The 20,604-nt window shown below is 56.9% G+C and overlaps 6 protein-coding genes across 6 annotated transcripts; 4 read left to right on the top strand and 2 right to left on the bottom strand.

Moving 5' to 3' along the window:
* Positions 1–171: 171 nt before the first annotated feature.
* Positions 172–1,736, top strand: BROUX77_006521 (uncharacterized protein; the record flags this gene model as incomplete). The annotated part of the gene is made up of 2 exons (XM_073751515.1): positions 172–309; positions 402–1,736. The coding sequence occupies 2 exons, from the start codon at positions 172–174 to the stop codon at positions 1,734–1,736; spliced, it is 1,473 nt and encodes a 490-aa protein (XP_073603590.1).
* Positions 1,737–1,821: 85 nt separating this feature from the next.
* BROUX77_006522 (uncharacterized protein) lies at positions 1,822–2,632 on the bottom strand (the record flags this gene model as incomplete). Its single annotated transcript, XM_073751516.1, has 2 exons — positions 1,822–2,123; positions 2,188–2,632. The coding sequence occupies 2 exons, from the start codon at positions 2,630–2,632 to the stop codon at positions 1,822–1,824; spliced, it is 747 nt and encodes a 248-aa protein (XP_073603591.1).
* A 906-nt stretch (positions 2,633–3,538) lies between these two features.
* Positions 3,539–4,853, top strand: BROUX77_006523 (uncharacterized protein; the record flags this gene model as incomplete). The annotated part of the gene is made up of 2 exons (XM_073751517.1): positions 3,539–3,906; positions 3,965–4,853. The coding sequence occupies 2 exons, from the start codon at positions 3,539–3,541 to the stop codon at positions 4,851–4,853; spliced, it is 1,257 nt and encodes a 418-aa protein (XP_073603592.1).
* A 632-nt stretch (positions 4,854–5,485) lies between these two features.
* Positions 5,486–6,164, top strand: BROUX77_006524 (uncharacterized protein; the record flags this gene model as incomplete). The annotated part of the gene is made up of 4 exons (XM_073751518.1): positions 5,486–5,608; positions 5,743–5,832; positions 5,944–5,980; positions 6,124–6,164. The coding sequence occupies 4 exons, from the start codon at positions 5,486–5,488 to the stop codon at positions 6,162–6,164; spliced, it is 291 nt and encodes a 96-aa protein (XP_073603593.1).
* Positions 6,165–6,634: 470 nt separating this feature from the next.
* BROUX77_006525 (uncharacterized protein) lies at positions 6,635–11,805 on the top strand (the record flags this gene model as incomplete). The annotated part of the gene is made up of 2 exons (XM_073751519.1): positions 6,635–8,078; positions 8,204–11,805. The coding sequence occupies 2 exons, from the start codon at positions 6,635–6,637 to the stop codon at positions 11,803–11,805; spliced, it is 5,046 nt and encodes a 1,681-aa protein (XP_073603594.1).
* An 882-nt stretch (positions 11,806–12,687) lies between these two features.
* Positions 12,688–15,142, bottom strand: BROUX77_006526 (uncharacterized protein; the record flags this gene model as incomplete). Its single annotated transcript, XM_073751521.1, has 3 exons — positions 12,688–14,204; positions 14,269–14,554; positions 14,618–15,142. 3 exons carry the CDS (start codon positions 15,140–15,142, stop codon positions 12,688–12,690), a joined length of 2,328 nt encoding a protein of 775 aa, XP_073603595.1.
* Between the last annotated feature and the right edge of the window lie 5,462 nt (positions 15,143–20,604).

Raw genomic sequence — 20,604 nt, forward strand, 5'->3', positions numbered from 1 at the left:
TGACCTCTTCTTGATTGCTCGATTTTTTCTTCGTCACCGTTTGTCGTATAGCTGAATACAGGCCGTGAAAAATCAGATCGCCCTGTCTTTGGTGCTGAGTAACATACGCCACACTTGACACAACCCGCCGCCACATCCCACGCCACAATACCGACAACTCCGCCTGTCCTGATGCCAGACCAAGACGACGACACAGCGGTCGAGCCGCCCCAAGAAACCACCAGGCCGGCAGCAGCAGTGCCGCGCAAACGCCGGGCGCACCGCAAGTCGCGCGCAGGCTGCGCCAACTGCAAGCTGCGCCGGGTCAAGGTATGTACGCGAACCCCGTCAACGCCGCCCAGTAGTAAGCGGGAGAAGAAGAATACATGCAATGCACTTCAGGTATTGATGCGGCAGACTAGTGCGATGAACAGAAGCCCGAGTGCCAGCGCTGCGTGGCGTTCCACATGGCGTGTTCCTACGGGACGAAAGACGCGGGCGCCGCCGGTGATGGCGCCGCCGGGCATGCGCACGGCTCGGATGCGGATTCGCTTGCGCATGTCATGAGGCCGGCAATCCCCATGATTGAGCTGGAGCTCAACCTGACTTCCTACGGAGATCGGCCAGGGCGCCAGCGCAGTCGCGAGCCGGGTGTGCACATACCCTATCTGCCGACGCGCTTCTCCATCCCGCTTGCAGACGGCACCGAGTACATGCTCCCGGCGTCGACGCCGGAGCTCCTGCAAGTCTTTGCGCAAACCGTGCGCATTCTCAGTTTACACGGACCGACAGCCAAGTTCAAGAGCGCCGTGCTGCAGCTGGCCATCGCGCAGGACCACCGCTGGCTCTTCCACTCGATCCTGGTCCTCGCGCTCGTCCACCAGCCCGCCGCCGACCCCGCCGCCGGCGCGCGCCTGCGCACCATCCACTTCCACCACTTCCACGCGCGGACGCTGCTCGCCGCCCGCCTCGCCGTGCCCGTCAAGACGCTGGCGGCCCCCGCGCGCGACGCCGTCTGGGCCGCCATCACGCTCATGTGCCATCTAACCTTTAGCGCATACGACACGCGCAGCGCCGCGGACGCGTGGCCCGTGCGCCGCCCGCAGCCGCGGGATCTTGCGTGGCTGCAACAGTGCCTGGACAACGCGGCCATGTTCGACATGGTGCAGGCGCTGGGCGCGGACAGCCTGTTCAGCGACGCGGCGCGCGCGCTGCGCGGCCTGCGGCGGCTGCCGACGAGCCTGGCGCCGTCCCACGGCTGGGGCGCCGAGTTTGACGGGCTGCCGCGCGAGCTGGCGGCGCTGCTGGACCTGCAGCCGGGCGCGACGACGGCGGCGCGCAACACGTACCATGCGCTGGCGAGCATTGTGGCGCAGTGCCTCGAGTGCGAGGCTGCGCCGGAGAATGTGCTCATGTGTTTTGCGTTTCTGCGCGTCATGGACGAGCGGTTCCTGGCGCTCGTGCGCGTCAAGGACCTGCCGGCGCTGGTGCTCATGGCTTGGTGGTATGCGCGGCTGGTGGAGTTTGATTCCGAGGGCATTCTGCGGAGGATCCGCGTCGAGGGCGAGGCACTGTGCGTGTACATTGAGTCGTGGGGGGCTTCGTCGCCTGACATTATGGCGGCGCTCGAGTATCCAAAGAGAATCCTGCGGGCAAATCCGAGCGACTTACAAGCTCTCGAGGATGTCATGGCCGGCGTGTCACTGACGTCATCGCTGTTCCAGATACCGCGACAAATGCGCGGCCAGCGAGATTAGACTAGGCAAGACTGTATTGAATAGATTTGTTTCTTTTCTATGGCCCGAGAAGATAAATGTGCAAAATGCTGCGCGCCTCCTTATTCTACATGATGTTGTACCCCCCTTTATACAAAAACGCCGCTTCTACAATTACACTCAGAAGGGCATATAAAAGGTCCATTTCAATGACGGTCCACACCCAGAGCACGCCGATAATGGGCGCCTGGCGCATCACGGCCAGGTAGCCGTGCATGTTGGTGATGTAGATCATGTAGCAGCCGCAAAACATGCTGCAGCCGAGGAAAACCAGCTGGCGGATGGTGTGCTGCCACGTGCGCGGCAGGCCGGGGATGAGGACGGGATTCGCGGGGGTCTCGTGCATGACCCAGAAGAGGAAGAAGATGACTTGGAGGCAGGGGGTGTTAGCAGGTTCGGTTGTGCGTGGGGGGAAAGGCCCGGGGCTGCTCACGGAGAAAGGCCGGCGGCGCGTGGCTCAGGATCGCGCGCCACTCCAGATCCTGGCCGTACTGGTTGTACACAAAGACGTCGAGCGTGAAGTGCACCATGGTCAAGCTCATGGTCCACAGCACGCAGTCCATGAAGCGCTCCTGGCCGGGCGTTAGGCCCTCGCCATCGTCGCTGTCGTCGCTGTCGTTGGCCTCGTCATCGCCGTCTTCGGCTGTCGAGTACGTCGTCTGGCCGCCGGCGTGGTTGATCTTGACTTTGGAAATGGCCGGGTCCTTGTCCTTGCTCTTTTTGGCTTTCGCCTTGAGCTTGGCCTCGGCCTCGGCGGCCTGGGCGAACAGGTCGCGCTTCGTGGCCCAGTCAATCAGGGTTTCCCCGGTCGGCCCGCTGCGGTCGGGCTGGCTGAGCTTGATGCTCTCGGCGGTGGGTTCTTTGCGGCGGCGGGCCATGGTGAGACGGGCGTGTGAGGGCGGATCGGAGGGGGAGATCGGTGGGAGCCAAGTTGTCAGGCCAAGATGAAATGCCGTGTACAAGACGTCCGAGTCTGAGATTCGATGACATGTGTTCATCAAGGCTGGGAGCTGAGCCCACTTAAGCGGGTGCTATTTAGCAGAACAGAGTAGCTTCGATAGCAGCATGGGTCTTGCTGCAGAAGATGCAGGGGCCGCCCGGGAGAGAAGCATATTGCATGGGATTTTCAGATGAAGGTCATTCGTGACCGTCGGCGGCGTGTTGGGAGCCTTGGCTGTGCGCAGCGGCCATCTTGATTTTGGTCTTGATGTTAGTCTTGGTCTTTGGTGTAATGTGTATATAGTTACACAAGCATCTTTTTCTTTGTACGTCCTATTGTGTCAAAGTACTTGTGGCTTCTTGCCACTCCAGCAGTTGCCCAGCCGTCCTAGATTTTTTGGAGAAGATGCTGTTGGAGAGAACGCTGCAGTTTCCGTGTCTAGAACACAGCACACAACATTCCGCTGCCGTCTCCACTGGATTCTTGGGGTGCTGTCTATCGCTGGCAACTGCCCTTTGTCATATCCCCTCTATCTCTTCTACTCACCGCCCGCGGCTTCTGTTGGGGCCACCTTCTCCAAGTCTCCCGGATTCTGCCGCTTTTTTGTTGCGACCAAGACAAAGGCGGTGAGCACTTGCAGCCAGGATCGTCAGTCGAAACAGATCACGAGGGGGGGTTCCTTTTGCTTTGTTGACAGCCACCGCCGCCGTGTTTTTATGCGACTCTCTATTCTTCCTTTTCTTCTTAACTGTCTCTCTGGCTCGGTCTGCATAATATAAGCTCCGATTCATCGCCTGCGCGCCCTGTACTCTGAACCCGCCTCGGTCCCCTACTCCTGGCCACGATGAAAATGGTCCCCGCCGGCCTGCGCCTGCACGATCCAGCCATGGCGTCCCTGCTGGCCGTCGGCGCGGCGCTCGTGGCGCTTCCGGCGCTGTACGCGGGGCTTGCGTCGGCCGTGCAGCCGCGGCTGCCGACGCTGCGCAACAAGCGCATCTGCCTGCTGATTGCGCACCCGGACGACGAGGCCATGTTCTTTGCGCCGACAGTGCTGGCGCTGACGCGGCCCGAGACGGGCAACCATGTCAAGATCTTGTGTCTGAGCTCGGGCGATGCCGATGGCCTCGGCGAGACGCGCAAGAAGGAGCTGCAGAAGAGCGCGGTGCTGTTGGGCTTGAGAGCCGAGAATGACGTGTTTGTGGTGGAGAACCCGTAAGTTGGCGACACGGAGAACCAGGAGTGTTAGAACTGACATGCCGTGCTGCAATAGCGACTTCCCCGATTCCATGACAGCCCACTGGGACAAAGACAAGATCAGCATGTTCCTTGCGCGGCTCTTCACAACCCGCAGCCCAGCATCCCAAGTCCCCGTCTCCAACATTGACGTGCTCATCACCTTTGACCAGCACGGAATCTCGTCGCACCCGAACCACATCTCGCTCTTCCACGGCGCCCAGACCTTTGTGTCCACCCTCGCCCATCTGACCGCCGGCTCCGATGCCGAGCCCCCCGTTGACCTGTACACCTTGACGACCGTCGGCATGCTGCGCAAGTACGCCGGATTCCACGACGCCTTCACCTCGCTGGCGCTCTGGCTCGGCCGCGGCGCCGGCTTCGTTTCGCCTGCAGCCTCGGCCACAGATACACATGCAGACGACGCCCGCAACAGCCCCGCCAGCCTGCTGTTCCTCAGCCCGTTTCGCGGCTCGCCCACCGCCGGCGCGCCCAGCGTCTCGCGCGCCCGCGCCGCCATGACCCAGGCGCACGTCAGTCAGATGCGCTGGTTCCGCTGGGGATGGATCACGCTCAGTCGCTACATGTACCTAAACGACCTGCGTCTAGTCCGCCCCACCACACTGGAGCCGTCCAACAGTAGCGGCGCCGATGGAGCGACGACGCCTGAAGGTGACGACGAGACTGACGGCGCCGTGCCGGAGGTTTCGGAGACCGCAAAGGATGCAGTGGCAGAGACGGAGACGCACTCGCGCCATGCAAAGCGCGAAAAGGAAAAGGAGAAGCACGCGCATGAGCCCGAGCGCACGAAGCAGCGGCACCGGCAGGACAAGGCGGCGGCTGCCGAAGTAGATGCCGAAACATCAAAGGCGCACAAGTCTGAGCGCAAGCACAAGAAGCACAGCACCAAGAAGTCGAAGAAGTAAAGGGTTGGCCGTCAAAGTACTATAGGCTAGACCTGCGATACCATGTAATTAATGCTGTTCAGAGAGTGGTCGTCGTTGTCAGTGCAAGTGAGTAGAGCATGATAGGGTTGTGTAACCCTAGACAATAGTGCAACAACAACAGACTGCCAAATCTGGATACAGTCTGCAGACAGTGCGTGAACGGTAGGCCCGGTGCCTCACCGCCCGCCAGCCTTGTGCCACAGTGTTGGGTTGTACCTCTTTTTTTCTGCCGCACGTTGAAGCTGGACGAATGAACGACGAAGCTATTCGGGGAATGCTTTTACTTGGAGGCATTGAGCTATTCTTTGGTCTTTTTTTAAATTTTTTTTTTTATTTCTTGCTAAGTGTTTTTTGTTGGATAGAGATTGTTCCTTGTTTGGTTCTACGATTTCCCGAGAGTTTTTTTATTCAAAGGTGTGTGCAGCTAGTATCTTTGGTGGATGAGGAGGAAGAGGGAGCAAGGACATCGACAACGACGACAATCCCCACGCCGCTCTCTCCTTCAATCCGACCATCAAATCGCGCCCGACCGAACATCCCTTCGCCCCCCCTGACCCGACGAGACCAATGCGCTAAAACAGCCTCTCTTGTTTTTCCATGTGCCCCGCTAGATGGCCGACGACGAAACCACCTCCTCCCACGTCTCGGAGCCGCTGGACCTGGTGCGCCTGCTGCTTGACGAAGTCGTTTTCGTCAAGCTGCGCGGCGACCGCGAGCTGAAGGGCAAGCTTTACGTGAGTTGCCGCTCTGCGGTCCTCCCCTTTTCTTTCTTCTCTCTATACATGCTGCAGGAGGGGAGATGAGGGGGCCTTTATATCAGTACATGGGCTAACTATCTGGGCGCCGAGCGCCGGTGGAATACACACAGGGTTATGATAGCCACTGCAACCTGGTCCTGGGCGATGTCGAGGAGACAATCTACGTACTTGAGGAGGAAGAAGGAGATGAGGATCTCAAGGTGCGTGTCCGCATGGCCGGGCGGGTGCCATCCAGGCCAGGCCCTGTCTGTGTCTGGTCTGGACGACTCGAGAGCGCAGAGACACGAGAGACTGACGCATATCAACCACAGACCATCAGCCGCAAAGCCGAGATGCTCTTTGTCAGAGGCAAGTCAACCCCCCCCTGTGGCCGTCCGGCGCGTCCCTGGACAAAGCCCAAAGACGCGGCTTGTCGAGGATCCCGTAGCCACTGGGCCAGAAGAAGCAAAGTGGGACTGTTCTTGCTAACATGGCTTGCAATGCGGATATAGGTGACAGCGTGGTGTTAATCTCGCCACACATGCCGCTGTAGGGCAGACAATAGAGGAGGGGGAGAGATGTGACATGTGATATGAGGAGGAAGACCGATACTAGGCTCTGTGTCTACGATACCCAAACGCCAGAGAGAGAAGGAAGAAGAAAAATCAGAGAAAAAGAAAATCATTCTAGAACCAAGTGACGATGGGATTCTCGGACGACGTGTTAAAAAAAGAAACTTAAGTGCAAGCTCCGATACGGGGAATCGAACCCCGGCCTTCTCGGTGAGAGCGAGATATCCTAGCCCCTAGACCATATCGGATGTTGTAATTGTTGTTGAAAGCGGAAGCTGCGGTCGAAAACAAAGAGGAAATTTTGGTCACGTGACTGAAATTACGTCAGTGCTACACAGAGAGAGAGAGAGCAAGAAAGTTTAATGTATTTCGAACGTTTGGACAATCGACTTCTGCGCAGACCTCTCAATACCCCTTTAAAGCAATAAAGAACAAGCTAAGACCCCTCGCCATGCTTCTGCCCGGAGTTGACGCCTCGTTGGGCGTCCTCACGCAGCGGATCCAAGCGGTGAGGTCGGTGGCCACACGCGTCGAAGACGCGTTGCGCACTTCGCGCCCCGACGCCGAGAACACGGCCGAAACTGAACTTTTCGAATCCTTCTCCGAAGAAGTGATTCGAATCCTACACTCCAAAGCCATGGAGTACGTCGGGCAAGGCGAAACCGCTCTAGCCCCTACAAGCCAGGAAAGCGCCCCGGAATCCGGTCCCGCAGCCCCCGAGAAAGGACGGCCCGCCAAACCCACCAACGGACCCGCAAAGAAGAAACCGAGTGGCCCGCCTGAGAAATCGGCGCCTCCCGCTCAACCTCAACAGAAAGAAAACAAGAAGCGGTCTCCCGAGGGCGAACACCCCGCCGCTCCAAAACCGAAATCGACACCCTCCTATGCCGCGATCCTGGCGGTCCCCGACGACAACAACAGCAAGTCCCTCGACATCCGGGCCACGAAGACCAAGACTAAAGCCAAGGACAAACAAGCCGCTCCCGACACAAGCAAACACCGAATCTTCCTCCGTCTCCCCGCGGACTCCCCGCAAAGGCACGCCGGCGCCGCGGAAACCAAGAAATTTGTCGTCAGACACCTGGGCGTGAATGCTGAAGACCTGAAAACGGTCAAGCAGGTCAACACCGGCTTTGCTCTGTCCTTCGACTCACAGACAACCATGGCTGCTGCCCTTACTAAAATGGACAAAGCCTCCGCGGTCTTCAGTGGCTGCACAGTCGACACAGCCACCAAGTGGCACACTTACGTGATTAATCGCGTACCCAAGAACACACGCAACCTGGTCGGCCAGGTCAGTCTGGTAACCATCCAGCGCATCGAAGAGGAGATCGAGAGCCAGCTCGGTGTGTGCGCCACGCGCGTGGCCTGGTCAAAGCACAACCAGGACTCCTCCCCCACCTCCTCAATTGTCTTCTCGCTCGAGAAGCCCCTCCGAACCTCCCTGAAGCTCTTTGGCTCCAGCGCCCCGGCCATCAAGGCCAGACAACACGAACGCGTCCAGCAGTGCGACGCGTGCTTCGGCTTCCACCGCACTGACGGATGCCCCCGAAAGGAGCTCTGCCCCAGCTGCGGTCAGCGACAACACGTGGGCCCCTGCCCAAGGCCAGTCACATGCGTGAACTGCCACGGCCCCCATCCCTCCAAGGATTTGGACTGCCCGGTCCGACCGTATGTCAGGAACGGGATTGTGCGCCAGCTCCCCGCGGAAGCGATAAAGAAAATCCGCGCTGGCTTCGCCCAAAAGCCTACCCCGAAAGCCCCGGAGACCGGCACCAACGAGAAAAGCCCCTCTCCAACCGAGGAACCCCTCGCCCCAACGACACAGTCGGACGTCATGGAAGTATCTTCCGACTCCGATTCCGAAACCCACTCCTCCCCCGATTCGTCTACATGTTAGGAAACCCTATCAGGACGATCCGAGGACAGGAGACCACTGACTCCCACCCCCCTCACCTTCGTGTTTTTCAAGCGAACGTGGGCAGGGGCGGCCCGGCACACGACCTTGCTCTCCACTTAGCTGAGAAGAACAAGGCGGATGTCGTACTCCTCCAAGAACCATACACCTTCAAAGACAGGCATGGTGCTGTCCGTACCAAATGCCACCCTAATTGGGACACTTTCCTGCCTGTCGCTGACCCTGAAACCCGACCCAGGGCTATAACCTTCATCCGCAAAGAAAAAGGTCTACACCCGATTCAGCTATGCCCGACACGCACCGGCGACTGTGTATGGCTGCAACTGGAAAGGAGCGGAAGAGAAATCCAAATTGTTAATGTATATCGCCACCAAGAGACCCTGGCCGCTGACTTGATCAGATGGCTGGACCCGATCTTTGGGAAATGCCTGATAGCAGGAGACTTCAATCTCCACCACCCCTACTGGGAACCCGGAGTGCCAATTTCGAACGGAGCGAGCGTCTTTGCCGACTGGATCGACGAGGTGGGTCTCTCTCTAACCAGCCCTCCTGGCGTCCCGACACATGCCAGAGGGCACACCCTAGACCTATGTCTCTCCAACATCCCAGATGTTGAGTCCGAAATAGCTAGCACTCTTGACACTACTTCCGATCACTCCACGATCTGGACAAAGATCCCTTTTGGCAAGCCTATCCCACCCGAACCTCTACCCGGTTATACATTAGCCGCCGAGAAGATACCTGAGCTCAGACGTACATTCAGATCGCTCCCTCTACCCCACCTCCCTCACCCCGACTCCCCTCCCACCACGACGTTACTAGACGAGGCCGTAGAGTGCCTGAACCGGTCCATTGAAGCCGCCTTGGCCGCCACTATGGAGAGACGAAAGAGAGCCTCCCGCAGAGGCACCCCCTGGTGGAACGAAGACTGCAAGGATGCCGAGCGAGCTTACAAGGACGCCATCCAAACAACGACCTTTGACATCGACAATCTGATCAAAGCAAAAAAGAACCTACGCAACGCTGTACGCCGCGCTAAGAGATCGTTGAACAAAGAGAGAATCGCAGACGCCTCTACCCCCGACAGCCTGTGGAAAATAGCTAGATGGCGCAAGCCCAACAACCTCTCTGGAAGTCCCCCTTTGCAGGACGGCGACAGAACCGTGGTGACCCCCTTGGAGAAGATGGATCTGCTGGCGAGTCGACTCCTCGATCGAGGTGACCTGACGAGGGACCTAAACCCAGGAGGCTATCACACGGCCCCTGCCCGCAGGATCGACATGGATACCGAATTCAGTCAAGCAGAAGTCCGCCGAGCAGTGATAGGAGCGAAAAACTCAACTCCCGGCCGTGACGGCATATCAGTGGCCATCCTAAAAGCCCTTTGGGGCGAACTCGAGGCCTTCGTGACATCCTTATTCTCCCTGTGCTTCAGATGGGGGCATCACCCTGCTCACTTCAAACACGCCGAAATTGTGGTCATCCCCAAGCCAGACAAAGACCCTTCTCTCCCTGGCTCATGGCGTCCCATCGCCCTACTACCATGCCTCGGCAAAGGCCTCGAGAGGCTCATCGCCAGGAAGATTACGTTCCTAGCCCTCGAAAACTCAATCCTCCACCCGCAACAATTTGGCGCCTTGCCGAAAAGAAGCGCATCTGACCTGGTGGCCTGCGTCATCCATGACATCGAAAGAAATTGGGCGGAGAGCAAGGTGAGTACCTTATTGACCATGGACGTTGAAGGTGCTTTCGACGCAGTCCTCCCCGGTCGGCTCCAATGTCGGCTCCGCGAACAAGGCTGGCCCTCATACTTGACAAGCTGGGTGGGTTCCTTTATCTCCGACAGAAAATGCCGGCTACGGATGGGCTCGATCCGATCGACAGGGAAAAACATATCGTGCGGTGTTCCACAAGGCTCTCCGGTATCCCCCATTCTGTTCATGCTGTTCCTTCAGCCTCTGATCAGCACCAAACACCGATTCAGCTACGCAGACGACGTGGCTATTCTCGCCAGCGGCCGGTCGCCCCTGGAGTCTGTAGCCTCGGCTCAGTCTGCTGCTGAGAAAATGCGAAAATGGGCTCATGAGAACGGAGTAGAGTTCGCACCAAACAAGACTGAGGTGCTCCACTTCACACGATCCCGCCTCCACCCCCACCCTCCGGTAACTATTGGTGGAACCACAACTGCCCCGAAGAGCTCTATGAGATGGCTTGGCTTCTGGCTCGACTCTAAGCTGTCGTTCAACAAGCACGTAGAGACATGGTCCACCAAGGGGCGCAAAGCAGCCAACTTTCTGAGATCCATCTCGAACACGCAGAGCGGAGTCCCTCCTGCCATGGCCCGACTTGCGGTCATTGCTTGTGTGATCCCTACCGCAATGTATGGCGCAGAAACGTACTGGCCAGGCCTCCACCGGACGAGCTCCAGAGGCAATCAGGTCTCCACTCGGGCTAAACACCTCGCAAACAGAATAGAGGGCACGCTCCGGGTCGCGATGAGAGCGGTGCTGCCAGTATGGAAGACTACGCCCTCCTCAGCCCTTCATCGTGAGGCCGCAATCGCCCCCGCCTTACTCCTCCTGGAGAACAAACGACAAAGGTTAGCCGCTAGGTGGACAAGCCTGGACCCTGCTCACCCGCTGGTATCTCGAGCCAACGCCAGACCTGAAACTAGACTCGGCCGAACTCTTTCCCTGATCGAGCACAAACCGCCAAGACCCAAACTGATGCCCCCGCCCAAGACGGCACAACCGACCAAAAAGACCAAGGAAGGCTACGACTTCTCCCCGCTCCGGAAAGCCGCCGACACCCGTGACATCTTGGTGTACTCAGATGGCTCCAAGCTTGAGGATGGCCGCACTGGCTGGGGATTTGTCATCTTCCAAGGTGGCCATCTGCTCGGAAGCGGACGCGGCTCCCTTGGGACGAACCACGAGGTCTATGACGCTGAGATAGCCGGTGCACTGTTCGGCTTGAGGATGGCCCTCCAGACCCCATGCACCTACTTAGCCGACAACATCCTAGTAGTCCTAGACAACCAGGCCGCTCATGACTGCCTCCTCCCCGGGGCCACACCGACAGACACCAGCCAAGACCGCATCCTTGAGTTCCACTCACTTGCTGGCACTTGGCCCAACCGACACCGCTACCCTCGAGTACAAGTGGGACAAGTCCTCCCGTTCTGGGTCCCTGGACACAAGGGCATTCCCGGCAACGAAATGGCTGACACCCTGGCAAAGGAAGGCGCGTCTCTGACTCCACCACCCGACCTAACCCCCTCCATCGCCCACGTTCACCGTGTGGCACGTGAAAGACTACGCGTTGCGTATGCAGAATGGTGGGCTGTATCAGCCCCCACGTCATATAAGGACCTCGGGCTCACGGCGGCCCTGAAGGCCCCATTCGAACTGACAATGCCCAGAAGGACTCTTGGCTGGCTGCTCGCTGCTCGTTCCCACCACGGGGACTTTGAAGAATACCACGAGCGTATGAACCACACCAACTTCAAAGCCACTTGCTCATGTGGGAAACGCAAAGACCCCCTCCACTTCTTCTTCTGTTGGAAAGGCAAACGTCTGTCGAAGGTCTTCGCCAGGAGGCCCATGCACTCGACGATCGACGATGCCCTAACCACGAAGCAGGGCGCACATGACTTCCGCAGGTTTGTCGAGGAAACAAAATTCTTCGTAGATATTTGCCCGTAGCCTGTAGCCTGTAGCCTTGTTTTGGCGGACAGTAGGAGAGAAAGCTCAGCCAGGATAGCGCTGCTCGAGTCCCCTTCCGCTCCCCAGTTCCGACCGGTTTTTCCTCTTTTCCCGGGGTAGATGTACCACATAACTTTTCCTTTGTTTTCCGGACCTCCATCTTGGAGGGATTTTCGAGGACCCTAGGGTGCCTCGACGTCTAACGATCCAATAGGGTCGGGCCCACGTGACCCACAGACAGACGTAAAACGTAATAATAATAATTTAATGTATTTCGAAAAAGTTCAAAACTCAATAATAATAGAATGTGATTGATACATCAGCAATACAAAAAGAAGAAAGAGAAAAAAAGATAGACGGTCCTGTGTGTTCCCAAATAACGCTGCCAGATAAAAGAAGAAGAAGAAAAAAAAAACAATAAAAAAGACAAGGTCTACCACCAACAAAAAAAAACATGGCCGTAGGGCTCGGTTTCACTCGTTGCCACCCACGTTGATTTTTGGATTTTCCCCAGAGAAGCAGGCAAAGTGGGAGGGAGATAGAGTGAGAGCAAGAAAGAAAAAAAAAAAGAGACAAAGACAAAGAGAGGCAGGCTTCTAATGGCAATGATAAAGATGATGATGTGTGACGAGCAAAACAAGAATAACAATGGTTGGCATCAAGATGAACAGAAAAAAAAGACCAAGAGAAACTCCAGATACACCGAGAGTCGTCGTGAGATGCTTGGCACTGGCCCAAAAAAGAAGAGAAGAAAAGAGAGAGGAGGGTGCAAATAACGGCAATGTGATTCCGGCAATTCTAAACAATATAAAAGGTGCACGAGAAGACGCGCAAGGCCGACAACAGTCCCGAGACTTGCCCCGAGCGCATGTGAGCCATGGCTCACATGTGGCGATACTCGGGCACGATGCCCGACCGGATATCGTTGGGCCGCCCGACGCGGTGCCAGTGCATGCTGTTGGGCGTAATGGCCTGAGGAATCAGGTGGTACTCGCTGAGCGACGTCGAGCCGGGCGGGTACATGAGCGTGTTGACGGTGCGGACCGGGCGGTACGGGCTGCTGCGGTCGCTGAGGTACGAGATGGGCGAGAGCATGGGGTACGGGCTGCGTTGGTGGCCGCCAGGGCCTTGGGGCTGGTCGAGCGGCGTCGAGACCGAGACGGCTGGGTGGCCGTGGGGGTGGCTGTGGCCGGAGTGCGGGTGCGGGTGTGGGTGCGAGTGGGGCACGCCGGAGCGGAGCGTGGCGGCCTGTGTCGACGGCGAGAGCGGCGAGTGCGGCATGGACGTGAGTATGCTGTGGCTGGGGTTGAAGCCGGGGTTCTGGGCGTGCGTCGGGAGCCGGGCCTGGTGACCCGCGTACACGTCGGGTTGGCTGCCGTGGGGGCTAAAGCCGTAGCGGTTGAGGGTATTGGGAGACTGGTGCTTGGTCGGAGTTACGTAGCCGGCAGAAGGCAGCTGGGAGGTCGATGGCGGCAGGAAGGTAGGCGTGGCCATGAGATTCTGCGGAGGAGGGCCGGCGTAGGCCGAAGTAGCGAGGGACGGTGCGACGGGGCCCGTGGCTAGCGGCCGGCTTCCTGTGGTTGTGGGCGGCAGCGATGAAGGCACGGCGCGGGGGGGCATTGCCGGGTAGGCCGACTGGCTGTTGTTGGAGGGCACATAGGCAGGCTGCTGCGTGGGCACAGGCGGTGCTAGGGCGGCCGGCGTGGTGTTGACGGTGAGGTGTGGCAGAGTCAATCTGCGCGAGTCGCGGGCAACAGCGCCAGGCGTAGCCGAGTAGTGGGCCGATGTCGAGGCCGAGGAGCCGGCTGCCGAGGAAGACGGCTGGGCGGGAACGGGCATGGCCGTCCCCATGGCCATGGGCATGGTCAAGGGCACGTTGGCCGGGTGCGACGGCAGCATGGGCATCTGGTCCGGCGGGGAGATGGACTTTGTCGGCGAGGGCGACATGCGGCGGGCCTTTCGGGCATCGGGCGGCGAGTCGTGGTCCGGGTAGTTTCGCTTGCGGGACATGGCGCCGGCGGACAATGACGGCGACAGTTCGACGTGGTGCTTCTGGTTCTGGGCCGAGCCGGCCGGCGACGGCACGTAGGCGGTGCTCAGGCGCGACGGCGAATGTGACGCGTGGGTGTGCAGCGGCTGCGGCAGCGGTTGCGGCGGAAGATACGGCTGGGCGGCAATGAGAACGCTCGGATCGGGAGACGAGATTCGCCGCGCAGCCTCGTCGTAGTAGGCCTTCATGCTAGCCATGTTCTTGAGCCAGGCCGACCACTGCTGCTCCCGCACAAACAGGCTGAAGCGCATGTTGCTCAGAAACTCGACCTCCATGTGGTGGATGTCGTGGACGGATATGGACGAGACGTCGGCCCACGTCTTGTTGGTGTAAGTGTTGTCGTCGAGGACTGGAGCAAGCAGGTTAGAGAAGCCGTTTGCGGGCGGGAGGGACCGGCGCAGACCCGGACTTACATTTGTTGCCCAGCATCAGGGCGATGGTCAGCAATCTATAGGCACTGCCATAGTGCCCCTTGAGATGCTGGTTGTTGCGCTTGAGCCGGTAGATCAGCAGCAGCGCCAAGAGCACGACGTTCTGGGTGACCTGGGTCGTAGCCAGGATGTTCTTGGTCCACTTGAGCAGGTCCGGCTTCGCAATGGCTTCGGGAACGAGGCGCTGGCGAGGGAGCGGCGAGCCCGATGTGTACTGGCAGGCATCGGCGACGATCTTCCACGGCTCCTGGGTCATGAAGCAGGTCATCTGGGGGGAGACGCGGTGTTAGCAGGGGCGAGGACAGAGAGGCGGGGACGGCTGGGGACACACCTGGGCCACAAAGTCGGACAAGCTGCCGCCGTTGGGGCTGATGCAGGCCGGCAGGACCATGCTGTGGGTCTCGAGGCCCATCTTCTTGGGCTCCGCGGGCTGGAGGGCCGGCTGCGGATCGTGTTCAGACTTGGCCAGCGGCGGCGGGTCTTGGTGTGGCCGGTGGACGGACTTGGCCGCGGGTTGGTACAAAGCTGTCGCGGCTGTGCCGGCAGCAAAGCCCGCGAGGTCTGTGGAAGTAGTTGGTGGCATGGCCAAGGCCGGCGAGGTCTCTGGCTTAATTGAGCCCACGGAAGGCCCGGCCGTCGAGGCCGCAGCACAGCTGAAGCCGGCGGCATGGGACGACGGAAAGGCTGCAGAGTCTCGAACGGGCGGGGCGGCACAAAAGGCCTTGGAATCGGAAGACGACGGGGACGGGCCCGGCTGTGCCCCGGAAGCCTGGGCTGGAGCGTTCAAGTAGCTGGGAAACGGGGCAGCATATGCGCCAACGCCGTAGGGCGGGCCTGGATGGTAGACAGTCCCCATGGTGGATGTGGCAGGGGCGGTGAGAGAGAGCGAGATAGCGAGCGAGATGGACAATTGGTGATGGGTCGAGAGGGCCGGGAATCAATGGATGCCACGCCGGGCGAGGGGAGGCTAACGATCGGGGGACGGGGCTGGCGGAGGAGGCGGTGGCGGCAGAGACGGACGCGGCCACAGGCACAATGCGGCTTTGGGCAGTGCGGCGGGATAGGAAGCGGGGGCGGAAGCAGCTGTGAGCAGACGGTCGCTGTGGTGCGTAAGGAAGCCCGAGAGTCTGGGGCTCATGGGGAAGAGGACAAGAGCTCGGCGGGACTGGAGATGGCGGTGGAGGCGTAGACGGAGGCGGCAGCGGAGGCGGGCGAGGATACGGGCAGAGATCAAGAGCCACGGAAGAAACAACGGAATCAGAAGCGGCGGGCTTTCATGGTCGGGCAGGGCAGAGATGGAGAGAGAAAGAAGGAAAACAGACGTGGAAGGAGAAGCCGGAAACTTGGTGTTTTGGCAGTCGTGATGTGACGGCGGAAAAAAAAAGAATTAGATGGGAAAAATAACAAAAAATAGCCGAATTTAGCTATGGAAAGTGTAAGTGTGGAAAGCTAAACACCGGATTCAGAAGCCGCCAGAAGCAGGGGCGCCAAAGGGTGATACAGGCCGTTGCCACTGTAATACAGGCGGCAGCCCCTGGCGCCCAGGTCAGGCGGCCTAGAGCACAGGGCATAGGACCTAAAGTTCAGGTGTCCCAGCCCTGAAGCACACCGTGTGGGACGCTGCACAGCTCCCAGACGTGCTCCAACAACAGCCCGGCTCCCTCTAGTCGAACAAGTTCTCTAGTCGCCATTCTTCTGCATCCAACTCCCTCTGATGTCCAGATTCCCCCCAATTCTGCTATATGAGCCCTGCCTCTGCTATGGCTTCCTTCGCAGTGGCAGTGGAGCCTCCTTATGCGCCCTCACCACACACCCAAACCGCATCCGCAGCGGCACCCGCACCGCAACCCTCGACCAGACCGCAGTGGCAGGCCCCTTGTTTCCTGCTCTACCACGCTGGGTCTGCTCTGGTCTGCTCTGCTTGCTCTGCTCCTGTTTCTCGTGCTCGTTGTTCGTTCCGCCGTCTCATGTTTGGTCCTATGTCTGCTGTCCACATGTTCCCGCGTATCAAGTATGACTGTCGGAGTATCAAATATCAAATATCAGATATACACACACAGACACAGACACAATCTCTTTTCTTTGTTTGTTTCTTTCTTTCTCGCTCGCTCTCTCTCTCTCTCTCTCTCTCTCTCTCTCTCTCTCTATCCCTTCCCCCCTCCCCCCCCCTCCCCTTCAACTCCTTCGTCCTCTCTACTCACCCTCTTTCTCCTCCGGCCCCAGTCAGGCCTGGCCGGTTGTCTGGCTGGCTGGCTCGATATCTGTTTAGCTGGTCCTTTTTTTTTAGTCCTTCTTGGTCCTTGGCCCTGGGCCCTTCGTGTGCTTTCAGTTGAATTGCCTCTTGATCCCGTGAGACATGCGTTCTTTTAAATGTCTGTGCCGCTGCTCCACAACAACATACGAAGACGAATCTCATTCCTTTTTGTTTTATTGGCGTCTTTTTTTGTAATTGTCTTGCCTTGCCTTTTGCCTTGCCTTGCCTTTTGCCTTGCCTTGCCTTGCCTTTGGCTTTGTTCGGCTTGCTTGTTGTTCCTTTTGAGGGCCATGGCTGAGAGATCATCTGTCCATCTGGTCTCTCTGTCTGCCCCCGTAGACCTACAAACATATCACACTGGAGCCACTCCCGGCTAACTAGGCCTCGATACATTAATGCCACGGCCAACAGGTACCTTGCCGTCTATGTGTTTATTCTCTCTCCATCTCCTCTTGTGCTGGCTGGCTGGCTGGCTGGCTGTGCTTATTATCCGCCAACATAAGCCGCAGCCAGTCTGTCTCTGTCTGTCCATGTCTAGTCCAAGTCTCGCCCTCCCTCGATCTTTGTCCTCTGCCCTCGCCCTCTGGCTGTCCTTCTCTCGTTCTCGGGGCTTAATCCACTTCCCTGCCCTCCCACCTCCACCAAACATGGGTAGCTAGCTGGGCTGGGCTCGGCTGGCGTCAATGCCTACGTCTGCGTGTCGAGATACAGCCAAGTGTACATTTGTACATACATACATACGTAACTCACTACACAAATACAAACAATCCAAATGCCTGCACCACTCACTCTGGTCTACTCTGGTCTGGTCTGGTCTGGTCTGGTCTGTCAGAGAAACGAGAGAAACGGTCAGAGGTTACGCCCGTGCCGTCGCCATACTTTTGGCCCGTCGGCTCTCCATCTCACCAACCATTAACTCCTTCTCGTCTTGCTCCTACGCCTCGCTCGCCTTGTCCTTCTCCTCTCTAGTCTTCTCTTTTCTTCTCTTCTCTTCTCTTCTCTCCTCTCGTCTGCGGCCCCTCCTTCTCCTTCTCTTCCCTTGGCTTCCCTTGCTCCCCCTGGCCTGGAAATCACGGCATGCCTAAGCTCTTTTAGCCTGTCTTCATCCTCAATATTACGACAGCGACGATGAAAAGGAAACTTGGAAGGGAGCCAGCAGGAAATGGATGGGCCAGGCAAACTTGGTGATATGATATGGGGGGCACCGCTTGTGAATGAGATTTAAGATTTGGGGTTTAGACTTGAGACTGGCACTGGCACTGGTCAGAAGAGCAGCAGATGAAAAGACTGGAGCCCTGCCCTGGTATGGGACATAACAAGTAGTGATTGGAACATGGGACCATTGGATCTGGCACAGACAAGAACGCAAGACACTTACACGGATGCATCTCTCTCCGGCCATGTGCCGATTTCTGGGTCGGTGGTGCCTGGGTGTCTATGGCATGTATCACTGGGTGCCAAAGTGCAAATGCAAGAGGTCGAGAGATCTCAAGGCAATAGCTGAAGGCAGTCAGTCAAGAAGAGCAACTAGCTAACTCAGGGCTGCTCAATTATGTAATCTGCGCCCTCGTGCCTTTTGCCGGACTTTGCCTTTTCTCTCTCCCCAACTTCCCGTTCTTCTGACAATAAAGCGCCGTCGAGAAACTGACACAAAACAAGTCACAAGCCCTCAATTTGCCTGCCTGCTAAGAGAGTTGTATTTTTTTTCCTTTTTTTCTTTCCCTTTTTTTTTGACCCATTTTCTGCTTAATTTCGTTACTGCATCTGATTTAATCGGTCTTTTGTTTTTCTTTTTTTTCAGTGAGGTGGGGCGTTGGCCAAGTAAGGGTCAATAACCCTGTCTTATCTTGAGTATTTGCGAGCATTGACATCAGTGATAGGATTTTGAACACACTAGTTAGTTATGTAGCTGGTTAGTTATACCATCGTCAGCAGCCTTCTTTTTCCGTTCCCTCGGATATTTTTTTTCTAACATGATGCTGCTTGTTGCTAAGCACCAGAGATCAAAAAAACGAGAAACCAGAAATGAAAAGCAGTACAAAAATCAAGCCGAGGGGGCGCAGTGGGCAAGGCGCAGCTGGAGATATCGCTCTACAATCCATCTACTTACATACAAATCCAAGTGGTATAATGACGATACAAGCACAAGCAGAAGCACAAGCACAAGCCCACTGATCGTAGTCGTGCTGTTTGTATAACTAACCAGCTAACTACGGGCAGCACTTACTTATATCCCCATGTTATGCCGGCTTCTCCTGTGGCCCAGCCAATATTGCCATGCTTCTGATGGTCTGCTATGTAACCATGTATTACCCGTCCTAGACCTGGTCCCAGACCCAGACCCAGACCCAGACCCAGCCTAACCCCGTACTTGTGTATAGATGCTAGCCGAGGTGAGAGCCGTTAGCAATAGGGACTTGGCTTGTTTGAAAAGCTTCCCTTTCCCTTCCCTTGTCCCCAACTCGCCGAGAGACGAAATCTATGCATGTAATTACTTGAATGCGTTTTTTTCTGTTCTATTCAAGTCTTCCTTTGCCATTCTTGGGCTGATAAGTGGGCTGATGATGAAATCCGAATGAGAAATGTCCGTCTACCGCCGCCGCCGTCGCCACCACCACCCCTTGAGTTGAGACCTTGGACCTTGCCTTGGACCTTGGATGCTGGCCAAAGTAACTATACGTACAAGTACGAATGATCTATATCGACAAATATAGTAGTGCTAGTTGCCATGTACTATGAGTCTGAGTCCAACTATGTATCCAACCGAAGACACCCATCAGAGCTAGCATTCCCTTGGAGGCTTTTTTTTTTTGCATTACATTACTACGGACGCTTGCACCATCCACCAAGGACTGGTTCAAGGAGTCCAAAACTTGCTTGTTCTGTTGTCCACATCTTCGCCCAGCCAGGCCGGGTCCATTGCTCCATAGACCACTCCACTGTAGTTACAGCAGTTTAGGCTTGGGCCAAGCCGCGCGCCAAACAGAAGACGAAAAAAAACACAAGCCAAAAAAAAGTCCATTCTGGTTATCCTCGGGTTTCCTATTTTCCTTCTTTGTTTCTTTGATAGACCGTGTCTCTTCCTTCCAGCCCATTAGACTTGAACAGCTGAAAAGCACCTAAAAAGACAACATGAAAGAAATCTTGTGGGGGGGAGGAACAAAACATGCCTGGGCTGGGTATTTCGGCGTGTGGACTGTTGGGTCTAGTCACTTCTTGTGTGCTCATTGTAGCCTGGCCCTTTTTTTTTCTCTCTTCCATGGATTTAGTTAATGATCCGACAAACGCCTGAGAGCATGGAAGACGAAACAGCAAAGTCTCCGGAAGGGGGAGCGGCAAAAAAAAGATGGAAACAGACACACAAGAAAGAATCATGACACAGAATACCAGCTAGTACCAGCAGGAATTCAGGCCGCAGATCAAGCGTACATTTCGCAGTAGGTCTTGCACTTGGTACGTGAAGTCGCGCCCATTACGACTTCACACGCGGCAAAACGCGCACACATGCCATGCCATGCGACATACGAACTGCGGATTAACTAGTTAGTTAGCTATGCCTGTTTTTCTCTCTTGGGCTTTGTCAAATGACTCTTGGGCCTTAATTCACAGGGCATTCTATTCATCTTGTCACGCTGCAATTGGCTGCATGAAAACATGCTAGCCTGTCTTTGAGCTTCATGTCTTGTCTTCTCGTTGGTTGACTGAGTGTTGTCCTACTGCCGGACATTCACCTTTGTGAGGGGGACTTCTCTTTGTTGGCATCGCACAACCCTGGCCCAACCCTAGATGCCGGGCTTGACAACAGACAAAGATGTGTGAATGGGGCTGAAGTCTCTTCCGTTGCCTTGTTGCCACGGGCGAGTGCTCAAGGACGGATAACATACCCACAAGAACAGATAAGCTCCTGTGGTGTCTGGATACTAAGCCTTTGATCGCTGTCAGCTAAGATGCAGGCCGTCACATGGTGGCATTAGCCTGTGTCACGCAAGTGACTGGCTTGGAACTCGTCGATACTTTGGCCATGTACTCTGCAGGTAGAAAATCAGGTGGAGGATATTGATATC

The sequence above is a fragment of the Berkeleyomyces rouxiae genome (genome assembly GCF_048999995.1).
Source record: "Berkeleyomyces rouxiae strain 22BRR77 chromosome Unknown BrBRR77_ptg000008l, whole genome shotgun sequence".
NCBI lineage: Eukaryota > Fungi > Ascomycota > Sordariomycetes > Microascales > Ceratocystidaceae > Berkeleyomyces > Berkeleyomyces rouxiae.